At 40.8% G+C, this 19,751-nt stretch overlaps 4 protein-coding genes across 8 annotated transcripts; 2 read left to right on the forward strand and 2 right to left on the reverse strand.

The window, feature by feature from the left end:
- Positions 1-178: 178 nt before the first annotated feature.
- On the forward strand, positions 179-5,734 carry cdc37l1 (cell division cycle 37-like 1). Its single transcript, XM_037266639.1, has 7 exons — positions 179-475; positions 1,415-1,717; positions 1,850-1,937; positions 2,098-2,213; positions 2,322-2,444; positions 2,674-2,850; positions 5,486-5,734. Exons 1-7 carry the CDS (start codon positions 398-400, stop codon positions 5,600-5,602), a joined length of 1,002 nt encoding a protein of 333 aa, XP_037122534.1. The 5' UTR covers positions 179-397; the 3' UTR covers positions 5,603-5,734.
- Positions 5,735-7,410: 1,676 nt separating this feature from the next.
- ak3 (adenylate kinase 3) lies at positions 7,411-10,773 on the reverse strand. Of its 2 annotated transcripts, none has more exons than XM_037266659.1 (5): positions 10,513-10,773; positions 9,239-9,358; positions 8,991-9,163; positions 8,780-8,898; positions 7,411-8,020 (listed from the first exon to the last, which is right to left on the reverse strand). In XM_037266659.1, exons 1-5 carry the CDS (start codon positions 10,658-10,660, stop codon positions 7,909-7,911), a joined length of 672 nt encoding a protein of 223 aa, XP_037122554.1. In that variant the 5' UTR covers positions 10,661-10,773; the 3' UTR covers positions 7,411-7,908. The 2 variants fall into 2 exon arrangements, with proteins under 2 accessions (XP_037122554.1, XP_037122555.1); XM_037266660.1 differs by lacking the exon at positions 10,513-10,773 and adding an exon at positions 9,439-9,472.
- Positions 10,647-16,333, forward strand: rcl1 (RNA terminal phosphate cyclase-like 1). 3 transcript variants are annotated; one of them, XM_037266604.1, is made up of 10 exons: positions 10,647-10,757; positions 11,147-11,377; positions 11,764-11,835; positions 12,095-12,270; positions 12,472-12,546; positions 12,624-12,748; positions 12,859-12,984; positions 13,448-13,604; positions 15,564-15,667; positions 16,161-16,331. In XM_037266604.1, exons 1-10 carry the CDS (start codon positions 10,718-10,720, stop codon positions 16,312-16,314), a joined length of 1,260 nt encoding a protein of 419 aa, XP_037122499.1. In that variant the 5' UTR covers positions 10,647-10,717; the 3' UTR covers positions 16,315-16,331. The 3 variants fall into 3 exon arrangements, with proteins under 3 accessions (XP_037122499.1, XP_037122498.1, XP_037122500.1); XM_037266603.1 differs by lacking the exon at positions 10,647-10,757 and adding an exon at positions 10,802-10,862 and having other exon boundaries at positions 16,161-16,333; XM_037266605.1 differs by lacking the exons at positions 10,647-10,757; positions 11,147-11,377 and having other exon boundaries at positions 11,778-11,835; positions 12,051-12,270; positions 16,161-16,333.
- Positions 16,332-19,702, reverse strand: anxa3b (annexin A3b). 2 transcript variants are annotated; one of them, XM_037266637.1, is made up of 14 exons: positions 19,595-19,702; positions 19,313-19,356; positions 19,180-19,227; positions 18,945-19,032; positions 18,764-18,858; positions 18,587-18,700; positions 18,342-18,432; positions 18,189-18,268; positions 18,053-18,109; positions 17,875-17,968; positions 17,210-17,305; positions 17,033-17,091; positions 16,657-16,779; positions 16,332-16,573 (listed from the first exon to the last, which is right to left on the reverse strand). In XM_037266637.1, the coding sequence occupies exons 2-14, from the start codon at positions 19,322-19,324 to the stop codon at positions 16,517-16,519; spliced, it is 1,014 nt and encodes a 337-aa protein (XP_037122532.1). In that variant the 5' UTR covers positions 19,325-19,356; positions 19,595-19,702; the 3' UTR covers positions 16,332-16,516. The 2 variants fall into 2 exon arrangements, with proteins under 2 accessions (XP_037122532.1, XP_037122533.1); XM_037266638.1 differs by having other exon boundaries at positions 19,313-19,361; positions 19,619-19,662.
- Positions 19,703-19,751: the final 49 nt, after the last annotated feature.

A 19,751-nucleotide genomic window follows, 5' to 3' on the forward strand; every position in this document is an offset into this window, starting at 1 on the left:
GCTTAAAAATAGTTGATTGGCCAGAAAAATGTTTATTTCCTATTTCCGAGGTAATTTATAAATGATTGTTTAACCTTCCCTGACAAATTACAAAACACGACTTCGTATATATTTTTAATTGGATTAAAAAAAAAAAAATCTAACAAAAGTTTCTTGTACCAGGTGGTTGTTACGTCGTCAAGAGACAGATGCAGTACCCCGTAGTAGCAGTGCCATTGAGTTTAGATTGTTGTCCCTGACGTTGTTGTGTACTGCAGCAGCTGCTTTATCCTATTTTCACAGAGAAACACGTCGTGGGGATGTAGTGCGTCACATTGCAGATTACATAAAACTCCTCCCTCGTTGATAGATAATAAATATCACAACGGCACACTAGCTAGTTGCTAGTTGAGCAGCGATGGAGTGGCGAAGCAACAACGACGGGCTGTCCGACAGCGAGTCCCCTGAAAGGGACACACGCTGTCCCCGCCAGCAGGTAGGCAGCTCCAGTAAGCGGCCCAACAACCATCCCAACCACGCTTAACACAAGCGAGCTATAATAGTTCGCGTAGCCGAATATCTGACAGTCTCTAACAACAAAGTTAAAAGTCAGCTAGCCACATGCTCGCGTTTTGCATTGGGGTTTTGCTAACCCTCGCTATGTAGTGACCTTAACGGACAATTATTATATAACGATAACTATATCTACGTATGTATCTAATGTATATTTAATAACTTAGAACGATTCCCTTATGTTGTTTATCTCTGAGATAGCCCCCCTTTCACTCGCAGTACCCTCCAATTCTCACAGGGCCCCCCCAGATTTCCCGACACTAACGTCAGACTGTTAAATAAGATTAAGTATTTTTAGTCCTCCCGTTCCAAATGAAGCATGAATGGGTGTGGTCATTAAAACCCAATCATATTTTCGGGATGGAAGAAAGGCCGCGGGCGAGCCTGGTCCTCCACATCCATTTTTGTGACCTGCACAATGTTTACATATAAGACAGGACGGTCAACAGAGAGGAGCTAAGGAGACAGACACTGGGCCTTTCTCAATACAAAGAATGCAGAATACTGTCTTTCCAAGAACACTAGTCTCTTTGTAAACAGTGGACTTGGCTGCGTACTTGCTAGATGGTATTGAATGTACGTGTTCTTTGTACATAGATTATATGTAAATGTTTCCCCCCCATAGTTTTGTTAGCGACTTAACCACTTAAAATGTAAAAGTTCAATCCCTTCTCAGTATAGGTGTAAAATTATAGTGGAGGTATTTATAATTAGGTAAATATTTTCATTGAAATGGGGCAGAAGGTATTGTTTGTATTCTTTTCTCTGCTTCTTTTCATACATTGCAGGTAGCTACTGGCTATATTATCAGTTAACTGTTTACTCAACAAATCAATAATTATGTTCTGTTTGCTTCCATCAGACCTCATCAACACAGCTCTCGAGTTGTGCCGAGGCATCCCTGTGCCAAAACCAGCAGCAGGGTTGCTCGACAACCTCCATGGTGTCCAGCTGGATGCTGGCTGAGGCCCAGGACCGCCTTTGCGCTTTAAGGTTCCACAGCTCTGAATCCCTGGAGCAGGAACATGCTCGGACTCGGGCGAGCCCCACGGAGCTCACACATACTGTGGAGGAGTGGCTCCGCAAGGAGCTCATGCTGGGAGGTCGGGAGCACAGTCGAGGACCTGTGCTCGGTGCTGACGGAAGTTGGGATGTTTTTGATAAAGTGAGTGTGGAGAAACAAAATGCACAATTAGCTAATTCTAGGGTGTACACAGTGCCAGAAGTTGCATTTGTGTCGTTTCTTTTTTTTTTTTTGCTGCCTGTCAACAACATCAACTTCCCGTGTCTCCACCAGAGTATCATCAATGTCCAAAATGAACTATCGGAAGAAGAACAGTGCAAGGCGCCAGTCCACATGTCTGAGCAGGACCTCAGGCACTTTGGTAAGTGACATTCGTAATCAGGAATGAAAATGAGAAACCTTTTTGTCCTCATTTTTATGCTGATGTTACATTATATTTGCCATGTCAGTTTATTGAATGGTTAGTGTTTTTAAGTATCAATTGCAGTTTCCTCACATTTATCGAGCACTTCTTTTTTCAGGTATGTTACGACGATGGGACGACAGTCAGCGATTCCTGGCAGCGAAGCCTCAGCTCATCTGCGAGGAGACGGCCAACTATTTATATTTGTGGTGCATTGCTCTCCAGCAGGAGGGGGTAATGATTAAATGATGCACTGCATACATGTTTTACCTCCTAATTTGATAGACATGTCAGGAACACTGCGAGTGAGCAGAAGATCCACCATAATTTTTTTTTCTGCAGAAAGAAGCACTCATGGAGCAGGTGGCTCACCAAGCAGTCGCCATGAAGTTTGTCCTGGAGATGGCCTCAAACTCACAGCAGGACCCCAGAGGCTGCTTCAGGCATTTCTTCAAAAAAGCCAAAGTAAGGCACCCACATGTCATGGTGTTATTTGCCACTGGATGAGATTTGGAACTATCAGTAAGTTTATAGAGGAGGCAGTAAACAAATACATTTAAAATTGTCTCCATGTCTTGTTTGTTGAAACTCACAGTTATTTTTTAGCCTCTTTTTTTTTGTTTTCTAGTAGGGCCTCAATTACGCTACGTGTTGCTGTTCAAACTTAGCATTTCAATCTGTTGCGGCCGTGCAGGAAGGACAAGACGTCTACTTGGAAGTCTTCCACACCGAGCTCGAGGCCTTCAAATCCCGAGTGAGAGAACATGTGGTCAGGTATAAAAGCACCACGTCCAACAACATAACCCAGCAGCCGAGCAACGGCACAAACTGCAGACTTGACCCCAAAGAATCTCCGAACATTTTAGCACAAGTGAGTACCGTAATTTTCGGACTATAAGTCGCGTTTTTTTTCATAGTTTGGGTGGGGGGGCGACTTATACTCAGGAGCGACTTATATATGTTTTTTTTTCACAAATTTTTACTTGATCATTAACACATCACTTACAAGTATAGTTGACCACTTCACATGTTATTTTTAGTATAGTTGATCACTTCACATGCTTTGATATCTTTATCTTGAACATATTCAAAACATGAAAAATAGAGAGAAAAAATCAAATAAAGTAATTAACACTTTGAAGCGCCATATCCTCTGGACATGTCCTCTGTCACCAGGATGACATAAAGGACGAGAAATTTGATCGATGGATTTAATGATTTGGAGTGACACAAATGGTTTGATAATATTGTTGTTTATGTGATAGTTATTTAAAATATAATTTATACATCGTTGTATGGGCCTGTGGAATAATTTGAACTGCGGCGCGGCACACGGCATTGTTGACAAAGGACGATCGATGGATTTAATGAATTGGAGTGACACAGATGGTTTTATAAACGTGTTATTTATGTCAAGTCAAGTCAAGTCAAGTTTATTTGTATAGCCCTAAATCACAAGCAGTCTCAAAGGGCTTCACATAGACAAAAATTGACAATTATTCTCAAAGCATCCCCTGATCTTAAGCTCCCAAAAGGGCAAGGAAAAACTCAAAACCCCTGCCCGGGGAAAATGAGAAACCTTGAGAAGGGACCACAGATGGAAGGATCCCCCTTTCAGGATCACCAGGTTGTAATGGATGCAGAGAGGGCACAAATAATACATAATATGAAAATCAAAAGTAGATGTCCAAGTCAGAGCGAAGGGCTGCCAGAGGAGCCCTCTGCTATCCTGGCTGTGGAGGTTGAGCTGCAGTTCCCCCAACCTGAATTAGCCCACAAGAATCCAGATAGCCGCTGTCAGCTTGGGTGCCACCTAACCACCTCCCCGGCCGGGGAGGGGGGGGGGGGGAGAGAAAACAAAACAAACTCCGGCCGAATCGGCCACTCCAAGTTAGTTAAAGGCCATGTCATAGAAATGTGTCTTTAAACGTGTCTTAAATGTTTCTACTGAGGTAGCAGTCCTAATATCCATTGGGAGGGCATTCCAAAGCTCTGGAGCCCGGATAGAAAATGCTCTAGACCCTGCAGACACTTTCTTGGCCCTCGGTGTCGCTAAAAGGGTAGCGTTTTGCGAACGAAGGTTACGAGATGTAATAGTTTTTTTTAAATAACTGAATGTTACGTCAGGCCCGTTCTCAGCTCCTCGTTTGTGTTTGTCACGTTAGCATACCGTATCGTTTAGCCTGTTGTTGCTCGTTCATGTCTGTTCTTGGTGTTGGATTTTGTCGAATAAATTGCCCCCCAAAATGCGATTTATACTCCGGAGCGACTTATATATGTTTTTTTTTCACATTTTTGGGCATTTTATGGCTGGTGCGACTTATACTCCGGTGCGACTTATAGTCCGAAAATTACGGTATTTTCATTCGTGTACTGTGATTTTCACTATGTCTTGCTTAGAGACACCACTCAAATATTTTGCTGTGAGGGTTTGAAATTCTACTCCAGGCAAATGCTGAGTCCTGCTTTTGTTCCCATGACAACTTGGGCAGAGCTAGGGCGAGATGCCTTGTGTTGCCAATTTGGCAACGTTGTCGCTATATTTAGCAACCTTTACGACCTCCGAGTGACTATTATTGGTTAATTTGACTCGATGATGGATGGGCACGCCAGACACAATAAAAGGATGCAACTGTTCATACATAGGATGATTATCAGTAATTAAAAAATAGAATCATTTTAAGATCTTTTATTTGGTACGTGTCGGTCAGCAAAGCCAAATTTCAAATGTGTAAGATTGAGAACTGCTATACTCAGATCACACGTAAGGTGGCGCCATCGTATCATTTTCTTTTTTTTTAATAGTAGTTGTCATTCAGTTGGGCAATGGTTTCTGTAAAGTTTAAATTTTGTCATGTCAAGTTTGTCAGAGCATTAACATTCTACTATATTTTGGAGGCATCCAAATTTGGTAATTGAAAGAATGACAAATACTGTATCGAGTAAAGATACACTTTTGTCTGTGGCAGTGGTTACATTTTTGATCTGACTGAATTGTAGAAGTAATGACAATGTGATTTGATGAAATTGTATAAATGTGATTTTTGTTTTTTGCTGTTACATATAATATGACCTTTTTGGCTAAACTCCAAACCCGGATGCTTTGTTGCAAAAGCCTGTTGCAAAAGCTTCCTCCTCCCCTTTTGTGGGCCCCTTGCTGCCGGAGAGGCTCGGAAGAAAACTTACTGGCGAGGAATGCAACCCAGCCTGTTGGAACCAAAGCTGGAATCTCCTGGCCCTGTCTCCTTATCCTCGTGTCATTCTCTGCTTTCATATCTCGCTCCGCATCAGAAGGACCGACTGCCTGTTTAAATCCCTTTGGTCAGCATGTGAACTTTAAAGTGCAATTACGTAAACATTGATAATAATCCTCTAACGAGGCAACCGCTGCTTCATCCAACCACAGTCTTTTTTTTCACCCTTCTATTTCATATTCATCTGTATGACATATTTGGAATATTATGAGGTTTCTCTTTAAATATGTTTCATGTTTTACCTTCCACCAGGTGGCGGAGCACAACACCAAGCGCTGTTTAGAAACTGGACTGATGATAAACACAGAGAGGTGGACAAAGGACGATGCCACGGAAAGTGACGATACACGCATGATGGAGACTTCTTAGGAAACATGGCTGCCTTTCTTCCATCTTCACCTTTTCCCCATTTAGGAGCCCTTCTTAACGACACCCAAGCACAACAGGAAAAAAAAAGACCAGCACGATTAGTCAGGTCTCGAATGCCACCATTTGTCGTCAGAGAAACAAGAGGTGAGTGCTGTGCTACAGTGGTGACCCGATGTTTGCTTTTTAAAACCTTTTTAGTCCTCTTGAAAAGTGAAAAGCCCACTGGAGACAACACGCAGATCTAAATTGCTAAGGTCAAACAAATCCATCATTCAATCAGCATCGATAATTAATATTTAAGAGCATTTTGGGTGGGCCAGACCAGTGTGGATTAAGGAGATTCAAAACCATGCTTTATGTTCTGCATTTCCTCGGATTTCGGTCCTCCATGTGATAAATGTCTTATCCCTAAATAAGATGTGATTTGAAGAAATAATGTTTATTTGGCAGTTTCCAGGGGTTTTCTTTTCCAAATGGCGACACAGGAGATATTATGCACTTTGTCTAAATATAATGTTGTACCAGGTGTTTCCGTAACAATAAAATACCCCAAAACAATAAAATACCCCAAAGATCAAGAATGAAAATACACTTTGTAGAGAGTAATTCTTGCCTTGCCGAAATCAGTTATATCATACCAAAACTGCTGGGCCAAAGGTGATGTGGTTACCATGACAACCAAGGTTTGGGCACTTCATACACTACAGTGTGTGTGTGTGTGGCTCTTGATGCATCTCACTCACACATTTTAAGAAGTGGACATTTGCTCAAGTGCATTTTGATTAGCCCTCCTTTTGGCGTGCAGCAGAATTTGTAGATAGCCTGTTGCTAACGCAATAGAAGCGGCGTCCGTGTTGAAATCCCGCGTTGTAGGCTAGACAAGTGCTTCTCAAACGTTTTTCGGCTCATATTTAACAATACAAGGATCTCACAGCACAGCAACCAGACAGAAATGTTACAACTAGTACAGTATATACACTGATGATGATCTTTGCTCAATTTACCCACAAATTGACTTAGTCAGTGTGAAATGTGTTTCTGTTGCTGTTTTTCTGTTACATGAATGGGAACAGATGCTTAATTAGACCTTCTGCAGACTAATGAAAGAGCATTTAATCGTCCTGTCGGTTGATAAACGTCGCTGTCATAAATAGGTGAGCTAATATACATTATTCATGGTAAATAATCAATTTTAGAATAATTAAGTGAGAGTGGCTCATTTCCCACAAAACACTGGTTGGGAACTGCTACAGAATTCAGTGGAGAATCGCCAAGTTTTTCGCCATGATTTTAATGCATGTTGCTTTAATTTTCTCCTAAGATTTTAATTTCAACATCTCCAGTTGACATCATTACGGGAAAAGGTGTAGAGATGTAAAGGGCTCAGGTTGTTCTTTTAAGTGTTATGCTCAATTGCAGAAAGGAGCTCGACTGTGTACTGCACTTTATATTTGACATTTTTTTCTTTAAATTACAATTGACTTATTTTGAAGCCCTAGTAAAGTCAAATACTTAATACAAGAAGGCTTGTGGTACGCTTTTAATTTGAACAGTGTGAGGAGTTTTTGTTTAGTTTGCTGTTTTCACGTTTGAATGACTAATTGTGGTCACTGTGCCAGTTTTCTCAGGCTTCCAGCTACCTATCTGCTCAATGTAATAATTTCAAGAATATATATAAATATATATACACCAAGTGTTTTTCTGCTGCAGAGTGGTATTAAATAGACCAGATGGTGCATTAAATTACATGAAAAATGCATTGTGGATTTTTATCCTTTACATTCACTCATTTAAAAGATTTCAAGTCAAATATTTTTGTTCATATTTTAATTTATTCACGTTTCCATTGCAAGGCAACTTTTAACAACACAACGCACTGGTCACAGCATAAGACAATAGTGTGCTTGTTAAAACAATTATTTGAGGAAAAAAATCAAATGGTCTTATGCTAATGTAAAATAATTGAGTTCATGAGGGTATTAACATTCAGTTACTACATTCAAAGGCACTGGAGTGCAAAAGTTCATTTACTGGATCACTACAGTAGACCATTACACATTCCCTTTTAAGTCAGAATACTACATGAGAAACTGAATCTTTATTTGGGCTCTATGGAACCATAGGAGTGTTAACTGGATAAGATTCATTTTAGAAAACATTTCTATTGTGTCTCACTTGGTGTAAGGCACAATGTGGAATGACGAGAGCAAAATTCAACCACTCTAAAAAGGTTCCGTGATTGACACGGTCCTGAATGACTTCTGTATTAATAAATACAATTTTGCTGGTAAATTCATAGTCTTCTGCTATGCAACTTTCTGATTGAGCACAGGGAGTTTTTTGTGAAGGAAGGTCTCAATATGAGGCCAGATCTTGTTAGTTTCTGTACCGATGAAAGTCTCAAGCACACCTTTACTCCTGTAACACAAAGTAGAAGAAAAATGTTGAACTGATTTTTTTATTGTGTTTTCATGTGTTGCTTGTAATTGATTTTAAAAATAAATTTAAAGCATCCTCACACATTAACTTGAATTAATTTCCTTTAGGGAAGTTTATTTAGAAATCAGAACAAATCAGACATTGAAGGATTGTGCTGAATTACTTTCAACAAAAGTATTGGGACACATAGGGGAAAATAAGTCAGGGTTCAATGTTAATGCGTGCCACGTGGTTTGACTGGGACCAATGATTTACTCTTAATAGTCCACCAAAAGCAATGATCCATGTATTCTAAAAGTCAGTCCACAATTTGTGTTTTTGTACTATAAACCATTTTGGTGCCAAGATCAAATATGCTTCTAACAGTCTTGACAAATGTGGCTCTGAAGCAATCCTTTGGTGAAAGAAACACGTGAATGTGCACGAAGGAAGAAAAATGTTACACATTGTGCTGCTTGGGGGGGTGGGGGGGTTATGGTGAGAGGCTGCAAGTAGTAATATGGCAACCATCTGCCAAGTTTAACTCATTTTTTCTCTCTACTGAGATGCAAACTGACACTAGTGATGTAATAGCTGGACTGACACACAACACCTCAGAAATAAAAATATAAAAAGCATCACGACTTCTACTAAGGAGGTTGATGGAATAAAAACCTCTCCACAAAACTAGAGTTGGACCTTATTACAATCCATCTTTTGGATATAGAAATTGAAAACATACAGAATGTTCCTGAATACCTGTAGTATTCCAAAACAGGCTCCGTCTGGTTTTTGTAGGCTTTCAATCTCCTCGTGACTGTATCTGGTGTGTCATCGTCCCTCTGGACCAGAAGCTCCCCTGTGACATCATCACGACCCTGGATAACATTTATTTATTATTCATTAATTTAATCACTGATAACAGTTTCCCGGGTCGGAAAACATTTGTAAAAGTAATAATGAACTTTACCGGCACTTTTGGCGGGTTGAAGTCAATGTTGTAAACTCTGCCGCTGGGTAGGTGAGTCCAGCGGGAGGACAGTCTCTCTTTAATGGTGTCAAAAGGTACATTGAGGTTGATGACTGTGTCTACACAGTAGACTTGATCCAGAGAGTCTGCTTGGGTGACGGTTCGAGGGAAACCTGGAGTTGAGATAAAAATAAAGTGTCAGAATTCTTTTATTATTATTGATGCATGCCAGTGTAAAGATTTCTTACCGTCTAGCAGCCAGCTGCTTTGTTCTATAGCACGAAGGTCTGTGAGGATGAGGCGAGACATAACGTCATCTGGCACTAGCTGACCTCGATCAATACTCGACTTGAGTAACAGTCCCAACTCTGACAAAAAAGAAAACAAGATTAGAAATAGCTGTCTTTCCCATTCCACGAAATGTGAATTATGCAAATTGTGCACCTGCCTCATAGTTGTAAAGTTCAGGGTTCAAATTTCAACTGTGGTTTCCTCATTCCACAGAAGAGACAACATCCAAATATTATTGAAACCCCAAACATCAGAATTGTGAAGAAGTGCTAAAAACTAGCCCAAAGAACAGCCCCTATTGAATATCATCCATCCATCTATTCCCAATCGTGCTTGTCCTCTTTAACGTCATGGGTGAGCTGGAGGTCTCTCCCAAATGACCTTGGGGGAGAGGGAGGGTACACGCTGGACTGGTTGTCAATCAATAGTACACATATAGACAAACAACCATTCATGCTCACATCTATGGAAATGGATGCTCAATTAACTTAATTATGCAGACAAAAGCCGAGATTTGAGCTGATAACCTCAGAATTGTGAGGCAGCTGTGCTAACACAAACATGGTCAGTCATTAATTTATAACCCGTTCAAAATTGTTGCAAGGTTGAAAGGTGTCAAACATCTGTCATACTCCACCTCCATGGAATTTTTTTTGCTAAATGTGATTCATTTAATTTTCAACCTAGAATGTACAATACTATGCAATACTCAAAGCTACTTGTTTTTTTTATTTATTTTTTTATTGGAAAACTTCAGGACAAAACCTTTTTTTTCAAATCTAAGGCAAATTGGATCAAGGACAAGGATTATAACGTGTTTTGACTGCTGAGTGCTCCACGTGAAAAGGGTTATTAATGGTTTACAATTGTGCAGAGAGCAGCAGACTCGACGTGACACCATCACACACATCTATTTCCGCTCAATGCAAAAATCAATACGTGCACTGTTTTGCTTATCTTTACAGCTCTTTTAATCATTCCGTCAAGGTGATACCCGAGAAGGCCTTCTTCCAAAGTTCGTTCAAGCCATATAAGGTAGGCCAAGTGTTTTCAGTGCAAACATAAAACTACTCCCTGGAGCAAAAGAGGCTGCAAACCAGTTCGATTACAACTCCCTGTGTATGTTCCAGATAAGCAAGGTGTGGTGGTCTTATCAACGCAGTCCACCAAATACACCCCATTTTTTGGGGGTGCACAAATGAACGTTCTATTCGTGCATTAAGAAGCTTACCAGTTTTAGCGTTGATGTTGGCTCTCAGAATATCTCCACTGGAGATGTGTTGGAGACCAAAACTTTTGCTTATCCGCCCTGATACCGTCCCTTTTCCGGATCCCGGGGGTCCCATGATTACTGCACGGAAAATCTTTTGAAGAACCATATCGAGAACGCCGCCTTCGGGTTTTCAGTTGCAGAAGTCGGATTAAACTCCTTCTGGATGCTCGGTGAAGCGAAGAGTGGCCCTGATGGCAACGCAAGTGCGTGACGTCAACTCGAGTGGGAGTGGCTCGGAGGCTGTACGTGCTTCACAATAAAAATGAGAACGTTCGTTTCGTTATGGAAATTGTTAATTAGGCGATTAGGTCATTTGTTCCTAGGTGGAGATGTTTTTGCATTATATTTGCGTATGACGCGTCATTTAAAATAATTAGGTCATTCGAAATACTCTGGAATGATGCAGCTAGTGTCCAGCTATAATAAAAATAAATTAATTTCAATGACTTCTTATAATATTAAAGGATAATAAAATCTTAGCTCGTCGGCAAGCAAGCTTTTGGAATTTCTTTTGTTATCTAACGCTCTCTACAGGGCGGAAGTGGTATCGCAAAAATCAAGCTTTATTTTTGTCTCTCCTGCTTTTCCGTAGCCCCTTGCCTTCTGCGTCTTCCTGGAAACACACGTGGATTTCCACTGACTCGAGCCAAGCAAGAGAAGCGAGCCAGCCACAACAACAACACCACCGTCATCATGGCAAGCCACGGGCTCTCCTACGACGGCTGTAACTTCTTCAGGCAGCGCCTCGTTTTGGCCACACTGAGTGGGAAGAGGGTTAAAATCCGGAATATAAGGTCCAAAGACGACAACCCGGGGCTCCGTGGTGAGTGAGTTGGGCAGCCAAAATTCATGTGGCGTCGCAGTTAGCATCCATGCTAACGTGCTAGCTGCTACGCAGTTGGGAGTGAGTTTGGTGACGGTGATCGAGGGGGAGATCCTAAGGCTCTGGGATTTCCAGTTTAATTGTAATCAACATTTGTTATTATTCAATACTTTTTTAATTTTAAAATCTCAAGAAGCTTAATAAAGATAAACTCAATTTCAAACGCCGTTTTGTTGCGTTAGAATTGCTCCATGATCATGTCTTGATTGGTATGCGAAAACGTCACAGTCACGCCTTTAAAAACTATCCGTACTCTGTCTAACAACATTTAAAAGAACTTCTATATTTCTATGCTTTTGAATGCTTGCTTTTTGAATGTTCTCCAGATTTTGAAGCCAGCTTCATCAGACTTCTGGACAAAGTGACCAATGGCTCCATAATAGAAATAAATCAAACAGGTGAATATTTGTTTTTTATTGTATACATGAATGTGCTATTTACAATTTATGCAATCGTATTTATTGAATAATTCAAATGTATTTGTAAGGGCATTTTATTCAAAAAAGCTTCCATATTAGCATGATTTTCTCTGCATACGTTAACTAAGTGGCAAAACAAAATCTATTTTTAGCAACATTTTCCAACCCTTGTTTTTGTTTATTTTTCTTTCAAGTTCCATATTCCTCACTCATTGATGCTACCCATGTCCTCTTCAAGGCACCGTGTTATTCTACCAGCCTGGCTTACTTTACGGGGGATCTATAGAACACGACTGTAATCTGCAACGGTCCATTGGGTACTACCTGGAGGCTCTGCTCATGCTGGCTCCCTTCATGAAGACCCCATTGAAGGCCACCTTGCTTGGCGTCACCAATAACCCCACGGACCCAACAGTGAGATAACTATTGTCACACCCTCAGCCTCTGTCATCAGTTTTGATAAATGTGTATGCCTACTGTAGTTCCTCATGGAGGGATTTATTTACTCATCTGCAAAAAGTATCAGTATTGCGGTGATGGAAGTTTTGTGGGAGATGGATGTTGTCATGGCAACCATGCCTGTTGCCGCTGTTTTAACAAATGCATCTTCTTTAGGTTGATCGGTTGAAGTCTAGTGCTCTTCCTCTGATGAAGAAGTTTGGCATTGAGGGCGAAGGGTTTGACCTCAAGGTGATGAGTAAAACTTTATTAACGTTCAAGTTCAGACACTAAAAACCAAGGCTGAATCTTTGTTCTTGTGCCCTCAGGTGGTCAAAAGGGGAATGGCACCCGGTGGAGGCGGTGAGGTTGTCTTCACGTGTCCCGTCCGAAAGACCGTCAGGCCGCTGCAGCTTACTGACTCCGGAAAGATTAAGAGAATCCGAGGAGTAGCGTATCCTTCGAATGATCTTACTCTACGACTTATTTGTGCATTATGAGCGCTATGTAAACTTTTTCCAACGTCATCATTTCTTTCTATGAGCCTTGACAATTCAAACGCAGATATTCAGTGAGAGTTTCCCCTCAAATGGGCAACAGGATTGTGGAGTCGGCGCGGGGCGTCCTAAACCAGTTCATTCCAGATATCTACATCTATACGGACCATATGAAGGGAGTCAGCTCTGGCAAGTGAGTTTCCATCCACGTAGCTGCTTTGCTCTGAGTTGGAACAGTCCCAACATACTTTTACAGACGATGCTCAATGCAGCAGTTTGTGCAGGAGCACCAGAAAAAAAAACCCCACAAGTTCAGGTTTGCATTACTGGGTTCATGACAAAACTGTAATTCACCTACCTCATCACTAGGTGGTTGTACAACACAATTTATTGATAGGCTTTCACACTTTGTGGACCAGTCACATTTGAAAATTGCCTGGTAAATATGTAACACTTGTACACGTGTAATTGTGTATTTTTTACACTGCTCGGTACTTAACTATACTTAATTTGTAAATTTAACTTACCAGTTATGACATGACAAAAAAAAAAACAAGATACACTCCAAGCATCATATTTCCTATTTTGGCAGGTTTTGCAGAAGAGGTACATTACGGTTGTTATTGTCCTCAAACTGCCGTATCGGTTTGTTGCAGGTCACCAGGTTTCGGGCTGACTCTAGTGGCAGAGACTCTCGAAGGCTGTTTTCTCAGTGCTGAGATGTGTTCCACGCCACAGGGTCAAGGAGAACCCGTTTTGCCCGAGGACCTCGGCCGTAACTGCGCCAAGCTGCTGCTGGAAGAAATATACCGGGTAAGTGTTGTAAAACGCAATTAAAAAAGTAATTAAATTGTTTTCAGTTTCTCATTTAATCGAGAAGTAAAACCAATTTGGATTCTTAGACCATATGGCGCGAAACATGATTTGGTTTGTTAATCAAATGTAAAGTTCTATGCAAGTGTTATGCAAACTGACAAGCCCTTTCTTTTTGGGGGCTCAACCACACCGGATGGTAGTACAGTCATAAGATCTGTTGGCTTTGGGTTGGAACTATTTCTGTACGGAATGGTGACGTGGTCATGCAACAATTATGACGCCAATAAAGCACTGTCACTGTATCTTACAACTGCAAGTAGATGTCAGCAACGGCACTTGGGAATGTTGTTTTCAGCCCGTCGTCGGACAATATGGTCTTCTTTGGCTGCGGTCAGGGCATGACTCAGATGTGTTGCAACGGTTACACTCACTGCCCTTGTTTGCTGACATTCCCCAGTAATGACCACCAATGCCATTCTGGAATGCAGCTATGAATTTGTTTATATACACGACAAGCATGTGGGAGGTGTCAAAAGGGCAAATTTAGTGTTGCGCCAGGTACCGGTACTTTAAAAAAAAAAATATTACACGATACTATAATTGTTAAATACTGGTAATTAATAATTGATCAAATAAATAAATGACATAATTAGCCGTATCGCTCCATGTCAGATGCGGCCGTCGCAAAAAAACCTCAGAAGCGGTATTCAGGATTCAACTTTTTTGTTTTTGCTCGGTTGCAGTTGCCAAGGTGAGCATCGCTATGTAAAAACAGAAACAAATAATGTCAAACAGTAGTCGTGTGAAATGAAGAATTCGTTTCAGCAAGTGTGTGCTGAGAGTGAGTCTGCCTTGGCTTCTGATTGGAGCCATGTGAATCCAGTTAGCTGGTCAGGGTATTGCTGATTAACTCTGAAAGAGCAATATTGTTGGATGCTTCCTCTTCAGTCGCAGCAGCACACGGCCCGGAGCTGATGTGCCTGCTCCAGAGGCTCTTGAGCATGCTTGGCTTTTTTTTTTTTTTTTTTTTAAGGCAGCAGCATCTGGCAGATCAGGTCCTTACAGAAGTCTTTATTTGAATAACTGCTATTTTAAATAACCCAACTGTAATCGTGGAGTTGGTCACAGTTGAGAAGTGAGCGGGAACAAGGATATTGATTGTCCATCTGGAGTTGCGAATTTTTTTTTTCTTTTAAAAACAAAAAAACAAACGGGTGCTCTGCATGTTTGCTCTGTGGTTAATCAGTACAGTCTGCTTGTAGTAAAGCAAGCTCACTTCATGGACATTTTGTTTTTGGACTCAACATCAACAATGGACGGGAGCTGATGTAAGTGGTCCTCGAATGATGTTATTGATTTGCGATGCTTGCTTGTTTTTGGGCTATTCATCAGTAATTTACTGTAGTGTATTAAAAATTGAAGATTTAGTTTTCTCTCTTAGATTTACCATTTTTCTCATTGACCTTATAGAAGAACAAATTGTTTTTTGAAATGTACAAATAATGGCTTTGTCGGAAAACGGAAACGGCATTTGAGGGACTTTTCCCAAATAGACTTGTGGTGTCTTGGGAGACTTTTGTTTTTCACTCCGTGAAATAGACATTCTTTGTATTACTGAAAGAAAGACAGTGAAAACAAGATGATTGGTAAGAAAAAATGTGACTGACCACATTTGTGTCTGGTGTCATTAGCATCTGAACGCGACACAATTATCAGCTATGCAGTTGTGGAAATTAGGAATATTAGGGTCAGTTGAATAAGTTTTAGTAACTTGGAGAAAATAATGTTAGGCTTAAAGAATGACAATTTGTAACTTATAGTTAAGAATAATTTTGACTTTAAACATAAATTTGCTGCATCGGAGTTGCCCCGCCATCGCAGGTCCAAACATCCCCGATTCTATGACGTACATTTCAAAGTTGACAAACACACGGTGGTCCCTCTTTGTGTTTGAAGGGCGGCTGTGTGGATTCATCCAATCAGAGCCTGGCGTTGCTCCTGATGACCCTTGGCCAACAGGACGTGTCAAAACTTTTGCTCGGACCCCTTTCGCCGTACACGTAAGTCATTGGAACACACAGCGAAGGTTAGAATGTGCCATTTTGGTTTAGTTACAGTATAAACAGACTTCCTGCTTAGTTATTATTCAACCATAAGACAACCAGGATAAGCCCAAAGTTCACCAACTGTTTTTCTGTGGTGTCAAATAGCCGTGATGCTGGAAGTCAACTATGAACTGTCCATTTTCAGTTATCATGGTACCGGTGCTGTGTTGCTCTCAAGTACAGTACTATGATAACTGAAGATTGGCAGTGCCATCGCTATACACGCCTCTTCGTCCAGATGACTGCCCTCAAGCTTCATTGATTTCATTTTTAATATTAATAAACGACCCCCATGCATTGAAGTCAAAATATAGGTGCTGTCACTAACTAAATTAAAGGTTCCTCGTTATAGGACCCAGTTCACTAATGACCCCAATGAGGGCAAGCACTACAGAAAATGAATTCATTTCCTAGCTAACTTAAAGTGTCTCTTTGTTCTCTCAAACAGGATGGAGTTTCTAAGACACATTCGAGATTTCTTCCAGATCATGTTCAAAATTGAACTTCGCAAGCCTCTAGAGGACGAACGCAAAGGGGGAGATAAAGTCCTGATGACGTGCGTCGGAGTCGGTTATAGCAATTTGAGTAAAACCTTGAAATAAAACTTTTTGTACATAAATATCTTGGTATTGCTTTATTTAATTGTCACAGTTATCAGTCAGTGGAATGTGAAATGCTTTTAGGTTTGTGAGGCTTAGTACCAAAATAGCTAAAATGCCATGTTCCATTCAAGTTGTCCTTTGTGTTCCACTATTGGGAAAAGTCCCTCCTCGTCCATTTGTCATTGCAGGAATTTCGAGGGAGTTAGTCTTGGCCGCACAGATGTTTCAGGGCGTCACCGTAGCTGCCTGACACTTCAGACTGAGGGAGGGAAGGAAAAAGAAGGGTAGGTTGTTTATTAGTATTTTTTTTTTCCAATGTTTATCAAATATGTTTGTATTGACCTCCAGCTTAGAGTAGAGTGAATATCCAAACAGCTTCTTATACTCTGCTTTAATGTCCAGCAAGTCAATTTCGGAGCGGCTGACCAGTATCCGGGTCAGTGTGGACTCTGTTGTCCCCAAACCCTAAAGACACGTTTTAGAAAATAAAAAGGTTATAAAGGGATGGAACACATTTCCAAGCTGATGCTTTTTTTTTTTTTTTTAAATCACAGAGTTACATTTCAACCAACGTTGCACATTTCCCCATCACCCCCAAGCGACAGGCTTAACATTCTTCTCGGCGCTTCTGATGACAATGCGATCATCTGCTGCATTGAAACTAAACAAAGATGCGAAACAATGCGTTTTGGGGTATCGTGAAAGGGACGCCGCTCACCCTCATGCTCTTGAAAAGCCGCTCTGCGAGGTACGCTGGGACGCTTTTCACACATTTGACTAGAGGGGGAACAAAAACAAATGTGCAACTCCATAAGAGGACACAACATACATCTGATTTTATTATCTGAAAGGACAAAAACAAACAAGACTCAACAAATGCGTCAGTCATTCTCACCAACAGCCACGAGAAGCTCCTCCAAGTTTCCGGACATTTCACCCTCGATGCTCTCCTGCAGAGTCTTCTTACTTATATTCTTGTACTCCACCAGAGCTACACACATGCAATATGGATGTTATGTTCCTGACGTTATTTTGTAACAGCAATTAATTGTATATTATAATTTGGGTCAAATATCTGTCAGTGTGACAGTGACATTGTGGTGACAGGCAGAACCATTAAATGTTCTAACCGCTAGATGGCGGTAAGTACATTGGTTGTCCCCCTTTTGAGACTTCACTGGTGTCAAGATTTTTTTTTTTCTCTGATGGAACGTGACTCACAAAAGTAAAGGATATCCGGCTTGTGGGTACTTGAACTCAACTTGAACTCCAAACGCACTACAACTTTTCAGTACAGAATTTTCAATACAGAAATTCACAATAGGTGTTGATCCATAAATGTTTGCCAAGAAAGCCTATTTCTATTCCTTTCTGTAACTCTTCTAGTCTCTGTTGCAACCTAGTGATGAATTTGAGACAGTTTAGCTAAATAAAAAAAAATTGAATGAATTTTTTTTTTACATTCAGCAAATGATCTGCGCAACTCATTTTCATTTAAAAAAAAATCAATGTGGCCTTTTAGCATAAAAAAAAGACAGGAAGTAAAGATAAATTACTCACTTTGTCTTAGCTGAGGAACACTCTTGTGGCACAAGATGTCAATGAACCTGCCCTCGTCGGTTCCCCACTTCTTTTCTCCTGCCTCATACAAAGCCTGGGGGAATTCAGGACAATAAGAACAAGCCCTTAGTTTGTTAGCTTCAAAAACAAAACACAATAATAATACACTGTGCAGTACTTTGGCATCTGCTTTAGCTTGGGCTGAATCCACACCGAGGCTCTCGTCCCGCTTTCCCTGTGAGGAAAACAGCACCATTAATATTAGATCTTATTTTATAGTCCGAACTCCCAACTAAAGAATGATTCAAACTTACTTCGGCCAAGATGAGCAGTGCTTTGCCATAATCTCCAGACACCTCTGACTTGAGGTCGTGAATCATCAATTTTCCCGTTTCTATGACACACAAAGTACTGTTACGCAATTGCTAGGTGGTGGAATGCAAACCTTTGAGGTACACGATGCTTACCTGACAGGTACTCGTCAGACATGGCTTTGATTTGTCTATTGGATCTCGATGCAAAGAGTTCAGTCAACGAGCACTCGGTGGTCCCTGCTCCCTGGAAGGACATATAGTATTCAGGCTGTTTCCCAATAGTGGTGCTAATTTGCATAAGGCTAGGCTGGGTGAAGATCCAGGGCCACTTTCAAGTGTGTGAGGAAGTTTGCGATTAAAAAAAAAAAAAGGTGTGTGAAATGAGCGCTTCACCTCACCTTGATGGCTTTGATGACCTCATGACAGTCGTAGACGGCAGGAGGTTTTACTAAGGCCACCAACAAATCCTCAAAGTCTCCATGGGTGTCACCTTCCAGATCAGCAATTAATGCCTGAGGCGGACAAGTTGATATTACCTCCCATGCGCAATATTTCTCGCAATATTTCACACTTACTCTTCCCGTGGCTTTCTCGTAGGCGTTAGCGATGAGTTGACGCTGAGCGTTGCTTCTTTGGGTCAGCACCTCGATTAGGGTCTTTTCTGTTGTGCCTGCAAGAAAAGAGAAATCAGATATGTCAATAAACACAGTAAAGAATAAAGATTTGTGATATATTAAAAGAATTATGACAATTTACCAATGCCCTCTATTGCCTTCCTTATGGCCGCCACATCCTCTTCCACTTTAAAATTGGCGTTGTCCTTCACAGTTCCCCTTGCGTTGGACTAATAATAATAATAAACACGCAACACAATCACTAAATAAACATTAGGCCACATATGGTATTTTACTCTCACCCACTTTGTATAGACTATATATCTCATTTGTTTTGTTTAATTGATTAATTTTTGAGAAATTGATGGTAAACTTACTGTCACGCTCAGTGAGGAGGGGGAGTCCAACAGCAAATCCAAATCATCCTATAGTAATTAAAATAAAGATTCCATTCACTGCTCTTACTTGGTCAAGTAAACATTGCATGCAGAATTTTTTTTAAGTACTCACCCAAACTGACATGTTTGTGCTAGTGGATTCAGTTTTGCACTACGCTGAAAGAGCAGAATGCAAGATATCGGCTTTCACCTCAACTTTATCAACAATACTACCAAATTCACTTCCGCAAACATGCCAAACCCGATGGAATATTCCATCAACTGCACGAAAATCAGTATTAGCGCTAACGTTTTTGCCCTCCTAAATAAAAAAGAAAGTGACGTAGTTTACTGTCACTTTTTAAAATAAAAACTAAACGGGGATAAAAGGCTACCAACGAGCAGTTTTACCTACCTAAATCCGATGACAAGCTTGATATCCGTGGTGAAACTCCAGAATGTCACGCTCACGGACTTTTTTCACGAATGAGGGAAAAGGCAACGCCCATCAGAGCGAGAGTTGAGTCATCTTTTTCTTTTTTCTTTTTTTGCGGTCGCCAACATTTCTTTCG

Source organism: Syngnathus acus, chromosome 12 (assembly GCF_901709675.1).
Source record: "Syngnathus acus chromosome 12, fSynAcu1.2, whole genome shotgun sequence".
NCBI classification, from domain to species: Eukaryota; Metazoa; Chordata; class Actinopteri; order Syngnathiformes; family Syngnathidae; genus Syngnathus; species Syngnathus acus.